Source organism: Mus musculus, chromosome 19 (genome assembly GCF_000001635.26).
Source record: "Mus musculus strain C57BL/6J chromosome 19, GRCm38.p6 C57BL/6J".
Taxonomy (NCBI): domain Eukaryota; kingdom Metazoa; phylum Chordata; class Mammalia; order Rodentia; family Muridae; genus Mus; species Mus musculus.
In genome coordinates, this window is record NC_000085.6 from 37,084,089 (window position 1) to 37,104,846 (window position 20,758).

Below are 20,758 nucleotides of genomic sequence, written 5' to 3' on the forward strand. Positions count from 1 at the left end.
GTCATACAGATCTTTCACTTGCTTGCTTAGAGTCTACCTATCTCCAGAGGTCAGGATTTTATACATCCCACAGCAATCTCTTTTGAATGCCTAGAATAATTTTGTTCCCTTGATATGGATTACAGATTGTTCCATAGTTTAAAAGAAATATCATCATTTATAATACCATGTTATAAATAGAATTTACTCCTTTGAATTCTCATTACAGCATCATGAAATAGGTACTATTTTGTTCTTTCTTTGTTGGCAATACAACTAAGGCACAGAAAGGTTAAATAACCAACTCAGGGCCATATAACACCTGAGAGCCCCATAAATCTAGTGCCAGGATTCATACTTTACCACTCAAAGTTTACATTTATATCTTTGAGTACCTTTAAGAAAGTGCGGCCATTTAATCAAGAATGGTGTCTTCTCTGGATCCCCACAAGACCTAACACAGACTCCTTGAGAGACTCCTGGACACATACATCTATACCCTGTATTCTGTTTGTACGAGGGCCCCATCACTTGCCACTCCTTGTCTTCTCTGCCTCTCTTTGCCCTCCCCTCTTTCTTCTGTAACACCATGTTATTGTGGTACAGGCCTCCCACGCTAGGCAAGGTTAGTTTCATCCCCAGCCCTTTTTGTCTATTTTATTTTGAGACAGACTCAAACTTGAATTTGCAATCCTCTCCCCAGAAGCTCCTCAGTAGCTATGGTTACAGACCTGTATCACGAGGCTTGGCTCACCAGGGAGCTCCAGGCCAGCCAAGGCTACATAGAGTCTGTCTTAAAAAAAAAAAAAAAAAAAAAACAAATCCAACCAAACAAAAATACATAAAGAAAAGTATTGGTGAAGCTGGAGAGATGGCTCAGAGGTTGAGAGCACTGACTGCTCTTCCAGAGGTCCTGAGTTCAATTCCCAGCAACCACATGGTGGCTCACAACCACCTGTAATGGGATCCAATGCCCTCATCTTGTGTGTCTGACGACAGCCACAGTGTACACAAATAAATTAAATAAATAAATCTTTAAAAAATTGTTAATTTTACTGGCAATGCAAAAACCATATGGGTTTCTAATAGTGTGCTTGCCAGAATACATGGAACCCTGAGCTTGACCTCAGAAGACTAAGGTCTGTAGCTGAAGGTCATCTTCAGCTATAGAGTAAGTTCATTCCAACCTGGGCTACTTCTAACTATCTAAAAGACAAAAGTCATTCATATAAAAGAAGTTTTTATTAAAAATCCAAATATCTAAAAGGTATCAGGAATTACTATCTTGTCTAACAAAAGAAAATCAATGTGATAGTAAAGAAGGTTAAAAATAACTCCCAAAGTGTAGTTTTTAACAATAAAATTGGCAAAAATTAAGAAGGAACAATTTCCCTAGACTCTCAGCAAAACTGAGTTTTATAAACCAAGTACTAAGACTGGGAACAGGAGTTTACCCTAGGAGGTAAAGGCAGAACTGTAAGTCAGTACTGTTGCCCAGTGGACAGAGAAGGGCCTGGTTACATCTTCAGCACCTCTCCCCTTGCAAAGAAAATTCAGTAAGGAAAAAAAAAAAGATAAAAATATAATACTAACAAGCATAACTTATGAGAGAAAAGAACTCTAACACCCACAGACTTGAATAAATAAACTATGCTCATTAATGATAATGTAGGTCAACCTCAGAAAGATGCTAACATTGTTAGGGGGAATATATTAAAAAACAGCATACATTATATGTAATGTACATATGTAAAAAAAACCTTAAAATTCCATATAAATCTACATACTAATAAGGAGGACATTTAGCAAAATGAGTATTTCTCACAAATATACACTTGGAATGAATATTTGAATGTGACCACATATATAATAAATTTCTCTTTTATTTCTCCAATGACCATTTGACAACTTCATGCAAGAATGATTTTCATAGGGCTGGAGCGATGGCTCTGTGGTTAAGAGCACTAACTGCTCTTCCAGAGGTCCTGAGTTCAATTCCCAGCATCCACATGGTGGCTCACAACCATCTGTAATGAGATCTGATGCCCTCTTCTGGGGTGTCTGAAGACAGTGACAGTGTATCCATATACATTAAATAAATAAATAAATATTTTTAAAAAAAAGAATGATTTTCATAATCTTCTCTGTATGACTACTTTGTAACCTTTCATGTGTGTCATTTTATATAGTGTATGACATATTCCATAATGTGATAAACACATTCATTCATTGATAAAATGCTGAATGACAGTATGTCCCACCACACCTGGCCTGAAAACATCTTTACATACAACTTCACATAGTGTAGTTCACGTATCACAAGGTAGGGAACACATTCTTCCACTGAAATAATCAGCATAATGATTTTTATCTCTTCTGATGAAATACCCTTAATTTCAAAATGTAAAACTGTTCTGGGCCAGATATTGTTGTAACTCTAGCATCTGAGAGCTGAGGCACAGATACACTGTATACTGCCAGCCTGAAATACAAAGCGAAGTAGACATGTCTTAAAAAAAAATTTAACAGGAGATATTAAAAAACCACAAGTAACCCTTCAGTGGCTAACTTCTTTTCATGGGTTACAGAGCAATGGAGGAGATGGCTAAGTGAGCAAAACCCTAATGAGTTGAGCATAGCAGGAAGCCAGTGGCTTCCCCAGCTTAAGCTCAAGTTTGTCCTACCCAGGGCACAAGGAAGACAAGGATGCTGACTTCCTCCTTCTGTGACTAGGAATTGTTACACACATAATGTATCACAAGTCATTTCTCAGGGGTGTCATCAGCAAGATGAATGGCACCTCTAAAACACAGGAATGAGAAACCCACTCTCTTCAATCCAAAGCAGTCTATTATATGACTCTCAGAACCCACTCAAACTGGGCATCAGCACAGACGTCCGCTGGACTCTGCAGCAACAACGATCTCTGAGCACAAGGCAATGTTTGCCGGACCTTAGCGGGAGAACCTCCCACAAGTTAAGAGAAGCGGGATGTTGGGAAGACTCTTTTCTAGTTAGTTCTCCACCTCTCAACAGGCCAAGCCACTCAGCATTTGGCTGCGGACAATGAGCACACTGCACAAAGCCATTCTTTAGCCACTAGCTTTCCCAATCCCCAGGACTGTGAGATCTATTTAAAAATTCAAAAAAATCACACAGCTATAGGAATATACATAAATCTAACTTTTACATTTTACCATTGCTGGCATCCTTCAAAACCCTAGGAAGCTATAAACTTAGCAAAAGCTCCTCTATTACGGATTCAAAACAATCTCACTGTTAATAAACTCAGGGGTCATCGCACACAGTACACTCCTGGGGAGTGTCTCCACATGAAACTCACACATGATGAGGAGCACTGTTAGGTTACTTAGGGAAATAGGGCCAATGGCTATTTCAAGACTTGGAAGACCATCTTATTTGGTACTGTCTGGCGTCTGACAGACAGAGGGACATCTTGAGTCCATTACCTTTAGGAGGGAAGTACGATTTGCTCTCGGCTTTATGAGGCCAGTCCACCACAAGGGGTCCAAACCTGCGAAAGCTGGCAGTGATCTCATCTACAAAACAAAGAAGAAATTTAGTAAAAGAGGGAAAGCCTGCAATTGTGAGAAACATAAAATATATCTTTTCATTAAAAATGTTCTAAGGGATCCCCCACGCGCCTTTTGCATTTATTTTCTTTTAAGAGCTTTTCTAAAGTATTTCTCAGAAGTAAATCTGCAGAATAAAATACCATTGCTAGGGAGCATATCTGGTTATTAGTGTCTAGTCATGAAAAAATAAATTTCTAACTCTAACTCCTTTCCTTAAACTTAATAAGAAACTTGGTAGAAAAATCTAGTTCTAGCTAAGGTGATCTTTATGTAAAGTAAAACAGATTTCAAAAACTGAGAATGTTTCTGTATTTTTAGAAAAAAAAAAAGGTAAAGATGCAGAAGATGTTTCAAATATAATTTCACAGACAGAAGAGATGGCTCGGTGCACAGAGGATCTTGCCATGAAGCCTACCAACCTGAGTTCAATCCCTGGGACTCACATGGGAGCAAGAAACTCTTACAAACTGCCCTCTGCCTTCCAAGTACAGTGGCATATGCATATCACCCCAAAGTAACAAATGTAAATTAGAGGAAGTGAAGTTCTGGCCACTACAAGTTTCATGTAGTGAGTCTAAAATAGCACATCCAAAGCCTATGAGAACTATAATAGCTTAAGTTAGCTTTGTCATAGTTTAATTTCATTACACATTCAACATGTGTTTACTGACCCTAGCTTGGAGAAGTGTCAGGGTATGGTGACACAATGCACAAAAGTCCAGCTCTTGTATAGTTGTTAATGAATGCATGTGGTACCTTCATCGATGTCAGGAGGAAGGCCTCCAACAAACACCTTTCTAGAGTAGCGTTCCACTCGTTCCCCATTTTGACATCGAGTAGGAGAACTTAAGCCAGACGATAAGGCCTGATCACCATGGCTGTCATCCAAGAAGGCGTCTTCAAAGGGAAAGAGAGAAGACCGACCTGAAACAAAGTAGCAGTTTCTATAATCAGAATGGCTTTCCTAGAGAACAATGCTGTGAAACACATAGAACACAATGTATCCTGAGGCATGGCTTTTCCAACTGAAGACCACCAAGAACAACCATGTTTACATACAACACTGAAATGACTAGAATGTATCTAAGGACAAAGCATCAAAACTGCATCTGCTTTCCTTGGTAAAAAAGATCACTGCATTATATTTATAGTCCCCATTGTAGCTACTAAGTACATGCCCTTAACAAAGAGGCACTCTCAGGCCTAGCTGAAGAGCTGCTGGCAGGTGACGACTGTATGGGGAGGGAGAATCATTTTTCTTTGGGGAAGTGTCCATTGGTAGGTTTGGGACCCCACACACAATGAATGTGGTAAGCACTAGCTGGATTCTGACTATTGAGGGGGAAAACATATAAAGTTGGGAGGTGCATATGTTGGGGATCTGGAGAAGGAGGGATAGGATTAAACATTATGCTAGTAAAAGAATGCAACCAGTTGGAGGTAATGGTATGTCTTTAATCCCAGAGCTTGGGAAGCAGAGGCAGATGGATCTCTGTGAGTCAGAGCTACACACAGAGAAACCCTGCCTCATAAAACCAAAAAATGGAGAATGTATCCATAAGTTATTTTTTCCTTTCTTTAATCATTTTTTAAAGTACATAGGATAAGCAAATAAATATTGCTCCTTGATGATCTCTATCTGCTCTTGTTTATCCTATGTACTTTAAAAAATGATTAAAGAAAGGAAAAAATAACTTATGGGTACATTCTCTTCTAATAGCAGAGCCAATGATAGTTTTCCTGGCATCAAAGAGACTCCAATTTGAAAATAAGCACATAAAGCAAGATATAGTGGTATAGGTATGGCTATGACATATTAACACTATTACTCTAGCCTGTATTTTAAATCTTTCTCTCTCTCTCTCTCTCTCTCTCTCACACACACACACACACACACACACACACGATGCAGATGATGGTGGCTCATGGATTTAATACCAGCACTTCGGAAGTCAGAAGCAAGAGAATCTCTGTGAGTTCAAGGCCACCCTCGTCTACACAGTGAGTTCCTCTTGAGTCAGGGCTATAGTGATGCCATCTCTCAGAAAAAGAAACAAACAAAAAGAACGGCAACAACAAAATCCCTAAAGAATTATTTTCTGATTTGTTTCTTTGAGACAAGGTTTTTTGTGTAGCCCTGGCTATTGTGGGACTCAATATGTAAACCAGGCTGGCTTCAAATTCACAGAGATCTAACTGCTTCTGCCTTCCACTTGCTAGGATTAAAGGTGTGTACCACCATGACTAGAAATTATTTTCAATTTGGCACTCCAAAATAAGGCCCAAATTAAAAAATAATTTTTCTTGTTTTGAGTCTGTGAGTTCCTGATGAAACTTACCACCAGTTTCTACTGTCTGAGGGAAGGTGGGAAGGAGGAATGGGGAAGAGAGAATAGATAAGGCAAAGGAGGAGGGAAGAGGAAGGACAGCAGAAGGGAGAGATGGAGGGAGGAGAACATGGAAAGGAGGGGGAGGAGATGGAGCAGCAGCAGGAAAAACAAAGGAGGAAAGCAGAGAAGTCCATCTCTCAGACAAAGGGAAACAGGCACACAAAGGGCCCTCCCTCCCCTCTCTTAAGTCGGCTCGACTTCCCTGCAACCCAGGCTTTGAGCTACTACAGCCATCATTCAAGAACAGTACACACAGCCTTAGAAAAGTGGTAAACAATTTCTTGCCAAAAAGAAAAACACTGCTAATATAACCATGTTACACTACAAGCAACTCAGTGGTAAGAGCCTGGAGTCAGCACAGGCCAGGGGTGGGGATAACGAGACACTGAAGAGTTCTATTCATTCTTTCCAGCACTGCTACAAAGACAAAGAGCTTCTCTCTGTGCCGCCTATCTTTACAGCGGGGTAGGAATGAACAATAGTAAATTCTCATCTCTTGATGACTGTTTTCATCACAGGGAGTAAAAGAAACAGATCTGCAACAACTGCAGGCAAAATGAGCTTCCCATAGACATTTTCTGACAGCAGCCAGTTACATCTGCCATGCAGTCCACACTCAGGATCAAATTAGCAATTCCCACAGAATGTCTATTCCTACCTCTTAATTCCAATTCAAGAAACATGAGATGTGCAAAAGACAAAGGGTGGTGGAGAAGAGGCAGAAATGAAATGAATGAAATGTGTGTCAGGCTCCACCTCGTGAGAAAGCAAGATGCTGCTCTGCAATAAAGAAACATTAATTCACTCCAGCACCATCCAGAAGGAGGATCACAGGAGCCTTTAACACACAACACTCCGTGGGAAACATGGAGGGAAATATTTATCCCCTTTCCAAGATAGCCAAAGTGCTTCCTGACAAAGGACTCTGTCTAATGAGGGGACAGGCAAGTAAGTGCATGGTAATTATGAGACAGCAGGTAATGCGAAAAGCCAAGCAACACAGTGTGTCCCTCCTGCAGTTTGCAGGAGGGCAATTTTCAGCAAAAATTTGTGGAGTGGGAATTTGAGTAAAATAACTAAAACCATCACATAAGCTCCTGATCTTCCACTTTAATCTGCTTCTCTCCAGCGTTCCTTAAATGTCAATATAAAGTCCACAGCTGGGAGATTGCTCAGTGGTTATACCATACAAACGTGGGAGCCAAGGTCAGAACCCCAGCACCCGCATAGATACCTGGAGGACATGGCGGCCACCTGTAACCCTAACCAACCCTTAGGAGCCAGAGACAAGGGATCACTAGATCAAGCTGGCCCGCTAGCACAATCCGGAAGCTCGGGGCTCAAGTGAGACATCCTGCCTAAACAAGGACAGTTCAAGGTGGAGAGTAATCAAGGGAGACAGGCAGCATCAACCTCTGACTTCCACGAACCTGCACACATGCACACATACATCCACACACATGTGGGCTCACACACTGTACATTACAGACACAGCAAAATATAAATGCCTTTTATATATACCCAATTCAACCCAGAAATTTAGTCTATAGCCTTCATATTCATTCTCTCCCCCTCCAGCCCACCTCCCTCCCTCCCTTTCTATCTAAATAGATTTCTCACCAAATTCTGCCAACTCAAGCTTCAAAACACACTTTCACCGTAAGTCCTGTCATCACCAGTCCTAATGCCCCAATCCAAACCACTATCTTGTTCCTTGACTCACAGTCTGAGTAGCTACATAAACACCTTTTTTTCAATGATTTCTACCTAGAATCCAGCAATGCTTTCTTAAGAAAGAAAGAAAGAAAGAAAGAAAGACAGACAGACAGACAGACAGAAAGAGAGAGAGAGAGAGAAAGGGAAGAAGAAATGTGACTGTAGGATGGCAACCCCATCCCTCACTTGATGCCCTGTCTTCTTGCTCTATAAGAGCAAGAGGTGGGCTCTATAAGTTCCCTCTCTCTACTGTAGGGCATTTCATCTAAGGTCCTTCCCTTTGATTCCTGAGAGTCTCTTACCTACCAGGTCTCTGGTGCATTCTGGAGGGTCCCCCCAACCTCCTATTTCCTGAGGTTGCCTGTTTCCACTCTTTCTGCTGGCCCTCAGGGCTTCAGTCCTTTTCCCTCACCCAATACCAGATCAGGTTCCCCTCTCCCCAACACCGCACCCTGACCCCATCCACTTTCCCTCCCAACTTGTGATTGTTTTCTTCTCTCTCCCAAGTGGGACTGAGGCATCCTCACTTGGGCACTTAAGCTTGTTGACCATCTTGAGTCCTGTGAACTGTATCTTGGATACTTTTTTTTTTTTGTGCTAATATCCACTTATTAGTGAGTACATGCCATGCATGTCCTTTTGGGTCTGAGTTACCTCACTCAGGATAATATGTTCTAGTTCCATCCATTTGCCTGCAAAACTCATCCCACAGTCACATCTCTGACCCATAATTGTTCCTGTCTGAAAGAATTACAGGGATGGAAATGGAGAGAAACCTGAGGAAAAGAAGGTCCAGCCACAGACCCAAAGTGGGATCCAGCTTAAGGGAAGGTCCCAAGACCTGACACTATTACTGAGGCTATGGAGTGCTCACAAAAAGGGACCTAGCATGACTGCCCTCAGAAAGACCCAACAAGCAGCTAAAAGACAGATGTAGATGTTTGCACCCAATCAATGAACAGAAGCAGCTGACCCCTGTTGTTGAATTAGGGAAGATTGAAAGAAGCTGAGGATAAGGGCGACCCTGTAGGAGGACCAGCTGTCTCAATTAATCTGTACCCCTGAGATCTCTCAAACACTGGACCACCAAACAGACAGCATACACCAGCTGATATGAGGCCCCCGACACACATACAGTAGAGGACTTCCAGGTCTGTGTTCATTCAGAGATGAAGCACCTACCTAACCCTCAAGAGACTGGAGACCCCAGGGAGTTTAGAAGTCACGTGGGGTGAGGGGTGGGGGCATCCACGTGGAGACAGGTGGGTGGAGAGGAGGTGTGGGATGTGGAGCAGTCAGAGGGTGGATGGGGGGGGCAGGGAATGGAATATGGAGTGTAAAAAAAATTAATAAAAGAAAGAGAGAAAGAGAGAGAAAGAGAGGAAGAGAGAAAGAAAGAGAGGGGGGTGGAGAAGCTGAAGAAGTGATCTCCCAACTTTAACCTGAACATGTAACCACACCCTACACTCCTTCTTCAAAAGCTCCCAATGGCATTCTACTGCCTTTTGGATCACATACAAAACATTGTTATGAACTACCAAGTCCCCGCTTGCTTCTTCCCTGAAGCAGCTGCTGCTCCTTGCTCAGTGACCTCTCTAATCAGAGTCCTGTGGGTTCCTGATTACTCCTGCCACAGGTGCCAAGGACACAGTGTTCCTGCTAACCTAAGCATTCTTTTCCCCAATCATTGCTAACTCTTATATTTATATGAGTGTTCGACTGCATGTATGTGTGTATATCATACTTATGCCCTGGCACCGACAGAGGCCAGAATATTGCATCAGATTCCCTGGAACTATACATATATACATACATACATATTTCAAAAACAAACAAAAGGAAACAGTATGTACAAAAACATGCATGCCTCTGAGCGTATTCACTGAGTCTGAGAACGTGAGAAATGTGGCCATTCCCTAGAAAGGTGGGGCCCTAACTATTAATGCTTTCACATGCACAGTATTATGTCCCATACTTTGTATTACAGAAAGCAATTTTCCTCTTTCCAATGTAATACTTCAATCTAATACGCTAATACTGGTCTTTTTTTTTTTTTTTTAATTTAAAGACGGTATCATATATTCCAGGCTGGACTCAAACTCTATATAACTGAAGATGATCTTAAGCTATTTATTTATTTATTTATTTATTCGAGACAGGGTTTCTCTGTATAGCTGAACTCAGAAATCCACCTGCCTCTGCCTCCCGGGTGCTGGGATTAAAGGCGTGCGCTACCATGCCTGGCTGATCTTAAACTTTTTTTAAAAAAAAAATTTTTTTTTTTTTTGGTATGTCAGACACACCAGAAGAGGACATCGGATCCCATTATAGAGTTGCTAGGAATTGAACTCAGGACCTCTGGAAAAGCAGTCAGTACTCTTAACCTCTAAGCCATCTCTCCAGCTCCAACCTTTATTTTTAATGTGTGTGGTGTTTAGCCTGCATGTATGTCTATATACCATGTGAACACCTGATACTCTTAGAAGCCAGAAAGTCTGTCAAATACTCCAGGAATTAGAGTTATAGATGGTTGTGAATATACTGTGGATAATGGGAATCTAACCCAAGTTCTCTGGACCAGTGAGCCATCTCTCTAGCTTTGGCCTTGAACTTCTGCTCTTCTGTCTCCCAAGTGCTAGGATGCACTACCACACTTGCTTTTCTGTAGTCTTGGGGGTTGCACCCAAGTCTTTGTGTATGTTAGGCAAGCACTCTACCAATTGAGCTATAGCCTCATAAAACATTTTACACACAGGGCTTTTAACACACATGCCCTGGAGACTATTACACTTGCATCAACTCCATTTTTAAAATTTGTCTTGCCAGAATCACTTCTCTGAGCTACCGCTGACTATTTTGTGTCTCAAATCCTACAAAAGCTTCTATCCTCTCTACTGGCAGTTTGAACCCAGGGAGTAGGGGGATGAGTTGAGACTATGAATAAGTCAGTGACTATCCAGATGGACAATGAGGAGGTCTTCAACCAGAGCAGTGAAAAAGTCACAGCTATTCCAGACATTCTTGAACAAATAAAACCTTGTTTCTCATGACCAACATAACCACAGACAGCTTCCCCAGAGGAAAATAAAAGCAAGAGCTGTAAAACTCTGGAGAGTTTTCAGAACCAGTCGTGGGGAGTCAAGACATTTCCTATGGCTTTAAAACATTGCCTCTGTCTTAGTAGTAGTAGTGTTTAGAGTGTTACTGGCCTTAGCAATGAAGGCAGCCTTGGGAACGAAACTGCACATGGTGAACACATAGATGATGTTTCTCTAACTGCAGTAGGAACTAAGAATATGGGTTCCAGAACCCAATCCTCAAATCTACTAATCTGAATTTGTGGAAGTCAGGCTTCAAACTCTGCACCCCCATCCCAGTGATTCCTCTGCTAAAGTTTAAGAACCACGGAGACGATATTCTCTGTCTGCCGCAGGCGGCCACTGAAAGAGATCTGTATGAAATGTATGAGCCTTAGAAACATCTGAGTTAAGGAAAGTATAGCCTCATGATTGGGAATAGGAGACCTCTAATCAGCTTTACTGTGACATGACAGCCTGGTGCCTAATAGGTGAGAAAACTGCTACAGGAAGCAATTCAAAGACACTTTTGGGGATGAGGGAGGGTTAAAGGTATGGTTCAGTGGCAGAGGACTTTTCAAGACCCAGCAGAAAAGAGATTGTCAGCCTAGTGCTTAGTTTACATAGAGAATTCCAGGCAGCCAGGACTACATTGTGTCTCAGAGAGAGAGAGAGAGAGAGAGAGAGAGAGAGAGAGAGAGAGAGAGAGAGAGAGAGAGAGAGAGAAAGAAGGGAAGAAAGAAAGAAGGAAGGAAGGAAGGAAGGAAGGAAGGAAGGAAGGAAGGAAAGAAAGAAAGAAAGAGAGAGAGAGAAGAGAGGAGAGAAGGACAGAAAGAAGGATGCTAAGAAGCAGCACTTCTGTGGCTAGAGTGGTCCCACGCTCTGACAGCCATCTGTTTCCCTCTGCTCTAGTCATGAGCTCCTGAAAGACTGTTTACTTATTTACATTAGAATGTATATGTCTGAGAGTCTCTCTGTGTTTGCCATGTGTGTGCAGGTGCCTATGGCCACCAGAAGAGGACGCTAGATCCCCTGGAGGTGGAGTCACATTGCTGGTTGTGGGTGTTGAGAACAGAGAGAGCTTCAGGCCTTTGGCTCTGAGTGTTGTTTTGTTACTGTGAGGGGTGGTCCTGGAACAGGCCAGTGATGCGTTCATTGCTGCACACTCTCACCAGGGTAAGGTAGTGCAGTGGTTTTTTGAGCAGTCCACTGAACCCTTGGGAGGCTATTATTCATATAGTCATTTGGTTGGCAAATATCCATGCTCAAAACAAATTGTCCCAGATGGGCTGTTTGGCACATGCCTGAAACCTCAGCACTTGGGAGGTTGAGTAGGAGGATCTCATGTCTGAGGCCACCCTGGCCTGCAGAGTGTACCCGAACCTACCCAGGATAGCAAGACCCTGCCTTAAATGTGAGCAATAGTGACTGGGTCTGAGATGTGTGCTGGGATGGACTATATGAGATACTGTCTCAAAAAAGGCTATTCCTAGGGAAACTATGAAATTTTAGTTCCTGGACATGTAACTAGTAACTGAAATCTTATGAAGCTGCATGTGAGCTACCCTGCAGTCCTGCCTCACTACCTAGCACCCCTCTGAAATATTTGTTTTAAGAAAAACATTTCCCAACACCAAAATGCTTTAAATAATCCATATTATAGCCTAAAAGATGTATACTCCTATGTGAAGATAGCATAAATCTGAATTAGAACCTCAGATACTTCCACAGAAAATGTATATACAGTATTTCAACAGAAGAAAAAGAAAAGGCTTCTTGACTGTTCTAACTTGGCCATGTGGGTTTCCACCTGCTCCTGGTATATACTCTTAGTTATTGCTCAGAATGTGCAGTCTATAAGTCAATGAATAATAATATTTGAAAATGGCAATGACCTGAAGCTAAAAGAGCTGCAGAAGCCAGTGCCAGATGACCTGCAAAGTGCTAATACGCAAGGCAAAGCTTCAAGACTGTCCTCGCCAGAAAGCGTCTTCCCACAACAAAAGATGGGGAAACCAGAGTAATGACCATGCTGTGCTTCTAAAGACATCACACCAGCACTTGCAGAAGCCCCAGGACCGCAGCTGTCCAGGACATTTCTGGTCCAACTCTCGGGTCCTTTTGGCTCAGTCTGGCAAGAGGCTCAGAAATCCGCTTAGGAATTTAACAAAAAGGGATGATGAGAAATGTTTCCTAAAACTAAATAAATAATCTCCACAGAAATTGAAATAGTTTCCAGCTTCACCTCCAGTCTTCAACGTTGGAGAGGACCGATCACCTCTCTGGGTCTTACTTTATAATGTAGTAAGAGACTCCAGACTCTCTTATTGAGCACTTTGTTTGTTTGGCTTTGCTTCTTTGTATCACACAGGCCTCACTATGTAGCCCAGGGTGGCCTCAAACTCTTGACTCTCTGGTCTATAAGCACCTCAGCATCAGTGTGGGGATAACAAGCATTTGCCACCATGCCTTGCACAGAACTCTTACATAATAAAAACAAATTTTACTTTATATTAAAAGGTGGTATATCTGACTCATCATATGCTTACTAGCAAATTCCTATTAAATAATTTTTGAGGCAATGTCTTATAGCCCTTGATGACCTGAAATGAACCATACAGACCAGGCTGTTCTCAAACTCAGAGATCTGCCTGCCTCTCTGCCTCTGCCTCCTGCATGCTAGGATTAAAGATGTGTGCTAACACATCCAGTTACAAGTAAACTCTCAATATCTACCCTAAATTCCGTTTTCCCACTGCCATTTCAAGTCATGGCATTACCATTCACCCCACAGCTTCTGCCAGATCACCAAGGTCACCTTCTGAGTGACTGCTGCATCCAACCCATCTGTGCAATGCCAGTCTGCTGGTTCTGCTGCGTCTTCTCGCTAGGATGCATCACTGTCAATGTCTCTACAACCTCATTGCCACCATACTAACCTACGTCCCACCATTTTTTGTTATCTTGACATCTTCTAACTAAACACACACTTTCCTTTCTCTTCCTCTCCAAGCAGCAGACCTCTGTTTTTGAAACAAAGTTAATCACTAGGCTCTGCAATGATCTCCTTCCATTCTTGGACCAAGCTCAAAATCCCTACAAGAAGTAAAAGGTCAGTAAAAGCAGGCTTCCATCCTCCGTCCAAGCTCCTCCTAACACTCATCGGAATCAGCCATTTCCTTGCCTCGAGTCTTCTTACAGTTTTTGTTGTGAGCCTAGTCTTTAACAGCTGAGCCAGCACCTCCCACCCCCTTTAAAGATTTATTTGTTTTATGTATGAGTACACTGTTGCTGTCTGCAGACACACCAGAAGAGGGCATGGGATCCCACTACAGACGGTTGTGAGCCACCATGTGCTTGCTGGGATTTGAACTCAGGACCTCAGAAAAAACAGTCAGTGTCCTTAACCGCTGACGCCATCTCTCCAGCCTGTCTCAAGTCTTCTTAAAGACAACAGTCTTACTGAAATATAATTCACATGTCACATACTTCATACATTTAACCAATTAGAAGTCATTTCTATTTTCCTTCAACCACTCAGTTCTAGGTCATCATTATTCTTTGTGCTCAGTAGCTTTTCTTCTTCTGCAATTTCAGATGAGTAAATGCTGTGTGACTGACATCCTTTCTGGGCATAGAGTACTTTCAAGATTTGTAGATGCTGTATTGTGCATTACTACTTTGCATCAAATCTTTTCTACAAGCTACTTCTGTCACCGTCCCTTTTTAAAAGCTGCCTTTATTTCTATTAATGGGTGTTTTACCTGACTGTATGTACGGGCACTGAATAAATGACTGGTGCCTGCAGAGGCCAGAGGAGAAGTCATTAAACTCTTCCACATTTTTATAAGCTTGAAAGTTTCCATAATTAAAAAATTAAAAGCCGTGCATGGTGGTATATGCTTGTAATCCTAATACTCTAGGAAAGACACTGGAGAATCCTAAGTTCAAAGCTAGCTTAGGCCAGACAGTGAGACTCTATCTCAGACAAGAAGCCCCAGATATCCCCTCATCCTTTGTGCTTCACTTTAATCATCTGACCTCTCCACCGCTGAAACAGGGCGCCTCCCATCCTGTCCTATTTAAAAGCAGATGGCGAGAGGAGAGGATGGAAGAGTTAAAGTTTCCTGTGCCTCAGTCTGACCTGGAATGCACTATGTAGCCAAAGGCTGGCCTTAAACTCCTAATCCTTCTGCCTCTACCTGCCAAGTTCCATGTTACAATCCTGCAGCACCATGGTTGGTCTTTCTAAAACAATTGCCTTACCTTCACTTCTGTGTTCTGTAGGCTCATGGGTGATGGTGCACATGTGGGACTTGGGGACAATTCAGTGTGGCTGGTTCTTTTTACATCTTTATGTGGGGCCTGGAAATTGAACCCAGGTCACCAGACTTATGCAGCAAGCGTCTTTACCCATTGGGCGGGCTCACGAGTGCCTGGATTTTATCAAATGAATAAAAATGTGTCTCATTTATTTACCATCTCTGTCCCACCTAGAGAAAATTCCAAGCAAAGTGAGAGACGGTGTCTAGAGTGTAAGATGGGCTGGCATGCAGACACTTCTGACCACAAGGGACAGAAGGCACAGAACTCCATCTTCATTCTTCCTCTGCTTCCTCCCACATGACTTCTCACAACAGCGAAAAGCGAGTGACCTGACTCCTCTCCCTCTCTTTCTTGTTCATCTCCTTTCCTTCTTTTGTGTTCATATTTTTCCATTACTACACTTACCAATAACATTCAAGAGATTATAATCACAAACATTTCATCCTTCAACCCATGTCTGTTTCACTCCAGAACCATTATTCGTGTCTTTCACTCACGGAGCTCAGCTTGCATTAGCACAGAGCCAGACTTGTACCATAGTCTCACCAGCAAGCAGCAAACCCCTCTCACAGCGGGCTTGCCACAGAAAGATGCCCTCAACTCAAGAACCTTAGAACTTCTTAATTAAGGCCATCCACTAGAGTGCATACATGTTTATGGCCTAAATATGTATAACAGCAACTCGAATCATGCTTCCCATTTGCTCACACTGTTCGGATAGACACGTGTGGATCGCCCTTGCTGCTGTATAACTGAAGCATTCTGTTAAACCGCAAGAACACTGGTGTAGAGCTGGAGATCCAGCTCAATGGTAGAACACGTGATTATCATGCATATCAAAACGGGGTCAGTCAAACCCAACAGCATGAATGAACACACACACACACACACACACACACACACACACCGCTGGCATGATTAAGCATCGTGTAGACAGACGTCTCCATGAACCCACAAGAACTCATGTTCATGTGAAATCTAGTAAATGTGTAAGCAGCAAGCATGGTAGCACCTGCCTGCAAGCTCAGCTCTGGGGAGGCTAAAGGTAGAAGCATTGTCACGAGTGTGAGGAAACCTATACACAGCGCATACGGGGCTACAGGGTGACGCAGAGAGACCCTATTAAAAAGGAGACGGAGGAAGAGAAGAAAGAAGAAAGGAAGCAAAAGAAGAGAGGCATGTAAGCAAAGATGGCACCGCCTAGCAGACTTAGTTTCCAATAGGGTTGAGCACACATTACACTTGTTCTGTTCTTTTCTTTTCTTTTCTTTTCTTTTCTTTTCTTTTTTTTTTTTTTTTTTCTGTTTTTTTGAGACAGGGTCTCTCTGTGTAGCCCTGGCTGTCCTGGAACTCACTCTGTAGACCAGGCTGGCCTCGAACTCAGAAATCTGCCTGCCTCTGCCTCCCAAGTGCTGGGCTTAAAGGCCTGCGTCACCACTGCCGGGCTTCACATTGCACTTGTTAGAGGAAGAATATTTCTGAAGGATAATGTTAAGATCCTTTGATGTAACAGACACCAATTTCCGCAGTAACAAACTAAAAATGGCACTAATGAAAAGACTGACTCTTCATTTCCCGTCTCATTCTTTCACACATAATCCTCCACCCCACCATCACCCCTAGTGCTGAGGATTAAAGCCAGGGCCTCAGACATGATAGGGCAGGGCTCTAACACTGGGCTGGGCCTCAGACATGATAGTGCAGGGCTCTAACACTGGGCTGGGCCTCAGACATGATAGGGCAGGGCTCTAACACTGGGCTACAGCCCCACCTAGTCCTTCCTGTCCACTATGTTTTCCTCAACCCCCTCCCTCCTCAGTCAGTTCCAACATATCTGTGCCCAGAGACTCACCTTCTGATTCAAAAGTGACAGCATGGGCCATCTCACCACCAGGATTTCCTCAGGCTGACTCCATGCAAACTCAGGACATGACAGTCTCATCGCTACCCTCTCTTCTTAGCTGAATCACACACTAGGTCTCTTGCTTCCACTCTTCGCCTAGTATCCAAAGATTCCTGAAATTCTCCCTATTCCAGATTTACTGGATTCCTCTGGCACAATTTTTGTTTTCAAAACTCAAATCATTTACATATATTCCCATTACTTCCTGTTCCTAAAGAATTCACCAACATGCATATATACCACAGAGAATTCGAGGTACAGTAAAGCTCTATTTCTTTCTACTGTGTTTTGAGTGTTTTGTGTTTACTGTGGGTGTGATGCGTGTGTGAGGAGTATGCAGCAGACAACTCTTGAGTCAGCCATCCACCCCTGGGAGTTCCTGAGAGCAGACTCAGGTGTCAGGTGTGTATGACGTGTACTCAGCCTGCTGAGCCATCCCGCTTGCCCTCCAGTTCTAGTCTTAAGCATAAGTAGAATGACGTAGTTAAGATATATCAATCACTTTACTTGTTAGACTGTTTTTGAGCAGTCTAGACGCTAACTTAATCCTTTCCACATGAATGGACAGCATTGCAGAAGCCTATCAATTCATCAGAATTACGTGGTATGGGGCTGGGAGTAACAACACGAAAGCACTTGCCCCACCCCACATACCTAAGTCACTATATATAAAGAAAGGGATTTCTGCCCCTTCTCTCTTAGAATGGAAGACTAAATAAAAAGCATGGATCAAACATTGCCACCTGCTACCTGTTTCTTCTACCCAACACCCCCATTCCCTACTTCATCTCTGACAAGCAATCTGCAGACTTAAGACAAAGGGAATCAAAATATTATAGGTGGTAGTTAGCACACCATCTGGTACAAGGAAGATTAAGACATTCAAAATTATAAAAGTAAAGTCTTTCTTTCCTCACCCACCCATTCGTTCATTTAGTTAATTGAGACAGGGTCTCACCTCTGCCTCACAACTGCTGGGATTAAAGGTACGTGCCACTAAGCCTGGCTTTTACGAATTTCAAGAAAGGGTCTTGTGGATCTCTGGCTAGCCTGATACTCACTATGTTCAGTCTCAAACATGAGGCAATCCTCCTGCCTCAGCCTCCCAAGCATTAGAATTACAGGTTTGTGCCACCCGGTCTAGCAAATAATTTTAAACTATTATTTATTTATTTATTTATTTGAAGATAGGAGCTTATGGTACTGCTTAGGCTGGCACAAAACTCCTAGCTCAAGTGATCCTCCTGCCTCAGCCTTCTGAGTGGCTAGGACTAAGGGCAAGTACCATATTTCCAGCTAATGACTGAAAAAATATAATGCCAAACTCTTCTGCATAGATGAATGTTATTTCAAAACAATCCTAATCAACAGAGCATAGTGTTTCACACAAGTCAAATTTGTCCTCAGATTTACTTCAACTGAAGATCAAAGAAAACACAGGAAGAATACAAGGTAGTAGAAGCAGAGGGAAAACTGTCTATAAGACCATTGGACAGAGCTCGGGCAGGGTTGGAGAGGTGGCTCAGCAGTTAAGACCACTTGCTATTCTTGCCCAGGACCTGGGTTCCGTTCCCAGCAGTTCACAACCATCTCTAATTCCAGCTCCAGGGGATCAGATGCTCTCTTTTGACTTCTGCAGTCACAAGGCTGACATAGGGTGCACACACACACACACACACACACACACACACACAGAGGGGCGGGGGCTTGAGTTTAGTTGACACTGATGAGATAGGATTTAGAAGAAAGGATGAGTGGTTAGTCAGTACTCGGCAATGAGCAGTGGACAGCATAGCACACAACTGACCAGAGAAAGATGGAGAGAAGAGAGGCTGCACCTACTAGGCGATGGAACACTAGATCATGGGAACCCTCAATGGGGAACAGAGTGACATGGCAGAGTGGTGTTTCCCAAAGATGGGGCAGCAAACATGAGAGCAACTGGGAGGAGAGGCAAGCTTAAGAAACCAGAGGCAAGTCTCGGCAAGCGACTGATTATGCGTGGGGAAAGGCAGTCCTCACGTCTACTTCCATGGAAAATTTTCTAGTCCCCACCCGTCCTGCACTTTCTACCAACATGAAACAAGTATAGCGTAAAAAGGAATTAATAGTTATTTCTAGCATTTTACTTTTTGAAATTAAAAATAAGAAAGGCAGAGATAGAAATGGCACTTAGTGTAAGTCATCGCCTGGTGTGTATGTATGAGGCATTGGCTTTGAGCTCCAACATCAAAATAAATAAACAGGAATGGCATTTATGGTATTTATTCCTATGGATTAAAGCAATCAAGTCCCTCCGGCCTTCACCCCAAGTGCTGGGATTGCTGGAGTGCAGCCCACATCTGCTTTCATTCTGTGCTGGGAGCAGAGCTCAGGGCTTCAGGAATGCTAGGCAAGCCTTCTATCAACTGAGCCATTTCCCCACTCGGGGCCGCAGCTTTCTCATCTGCAGCTCAGGTCTGAATGTAGGAGGTCCCTGTCATACATGTTGTAGGAGGTGCCTAAGATTAAAAACTGTTGAACACAAAAACTGTGAATGATCAATATTTCAACTGGAGAAATATTTTTACATCTAGTAATTTTCATCTTCATGTATGGTAAGATGGAGGCCAGTTCTCAAGTTCCTAAGCAAAAGAGGATAAGGACTCACCTGGTGTGAGAGCGAGGCCAACTCACCGAAACCAGCTGGGAGTGTGCCTCTCATTCCATGGTTACGGTAAATTATGGTTTAACTTGTTATGAAGGAAGCTCTATAAATTAGGTAGAAATTCTCAAAAGTATGCATCTATTTCATGTGACTAATGTCACAAAATCATAGTGTAAGTTACATTGCTATTTCAATGCTGTTTTTGTAAATTTTAAAAATTTTGTGTTCTGAAAAGGTATGATCTTCATTTTAGTTGGATTAATTTACTATAACTGAATTATCTATCCCTGCCTAATATTTGTATTTTAACCTCTATTTCTTGTTTGTGACAACGAAACAATTTAAGAAAGCTGTCATTTACTGTAGAGAGAACACAACTGTATCTGTTGTAGAGTCCAGTGAGGCAACTGTCCTACGTGTCCTCTCTTTAGGACAAATGCTGGGGGAAGAGAGACATAATCAGTGTACCCAGCTAGCAAGGTGGATAATCTACGTGATGGCAAGATAGGAGATCTGACTATAAGGTCTTCACCTTTATGATTAGGTACACATAAAAATACTTCTATCTACTGTCTATCACTATATTATTTTAAATGCAAGTGACTCTGTATACTGTTTTACCTGAAGAATTTTTTGACAAAAAAAAAAAAAAAGAATTATCCATTTGTAAATTTCTGGTTCTATAGATATGTTCTATAGATAAAAATGTATGTAAATAAAAGTTATTTTATACCAAAAACAAATACAAAATATAGTTCCCCAAAGAGTGGTTATAAATTAATGTTCCATAATATGTATATTAAATTCAGCCAATATGCATTTATCTAATCATATTTACACTGTAAATATTTACTCTGTAAAATACTATCAATTTAATATTCTCTTTATTTGCTCTTTATAACAAGCAAAGTCAAAAATATTCTGATAAAAGGTAAACATTAGCACATATGAGACAAACAGACATTCTAATTTTGGCTCTAGCTTTAACTGAGGTCACACAGCAAGCCAGTCACACATCTTCCCCAGCTTCTGCAATGAGCAGCAGACACATCTTACATTTGTGGAATGCTTCGCAGACATGTGCACCTTTTCTTAAAACTACAACTTCTTTACATTGTTCTTTT

The 20,758-nt window shown here is 42.2% G+C and overlaps 1 protein-coding gene across 20 annotated transcripts in view; it reads right to left on the reverse strand.

Moving 5' to 3' along the window:
• Cpeb3 (cytoplasmic polyadenylation element binding protein 3) overlaps nucleotides 1-20,758 on the reverse strand; it is a 188,280-nt gene that overhangs the window by 64,748 nt on the left and 102,774 nt on the right. For all 20 annotated transcript variants that reach the window (XR_003952770.1, NM_001290827.1, NM_001290828.1 and 17 more), the window contains 2 exons: nucleotides 4,332-4,499; nucleotides 3,450-3,539 (listed from right to left, as the gene is read on the reverse strand). Coding sequence is in view for 19 of the 20 variants with exons in the window: in NM_001290827.1 (NP_001277756.1) it covers nucleotides 3,450-3,539; nucleotides 4,332-4,499 (258 nt within the window). In the remaining variant the exon portion in view is untranslated. The remainder of the gene's footprint in view (nucleotides 1-3,449; nucleotides 3,540-4,331; nucleotides 4,500-20,758) is intronic.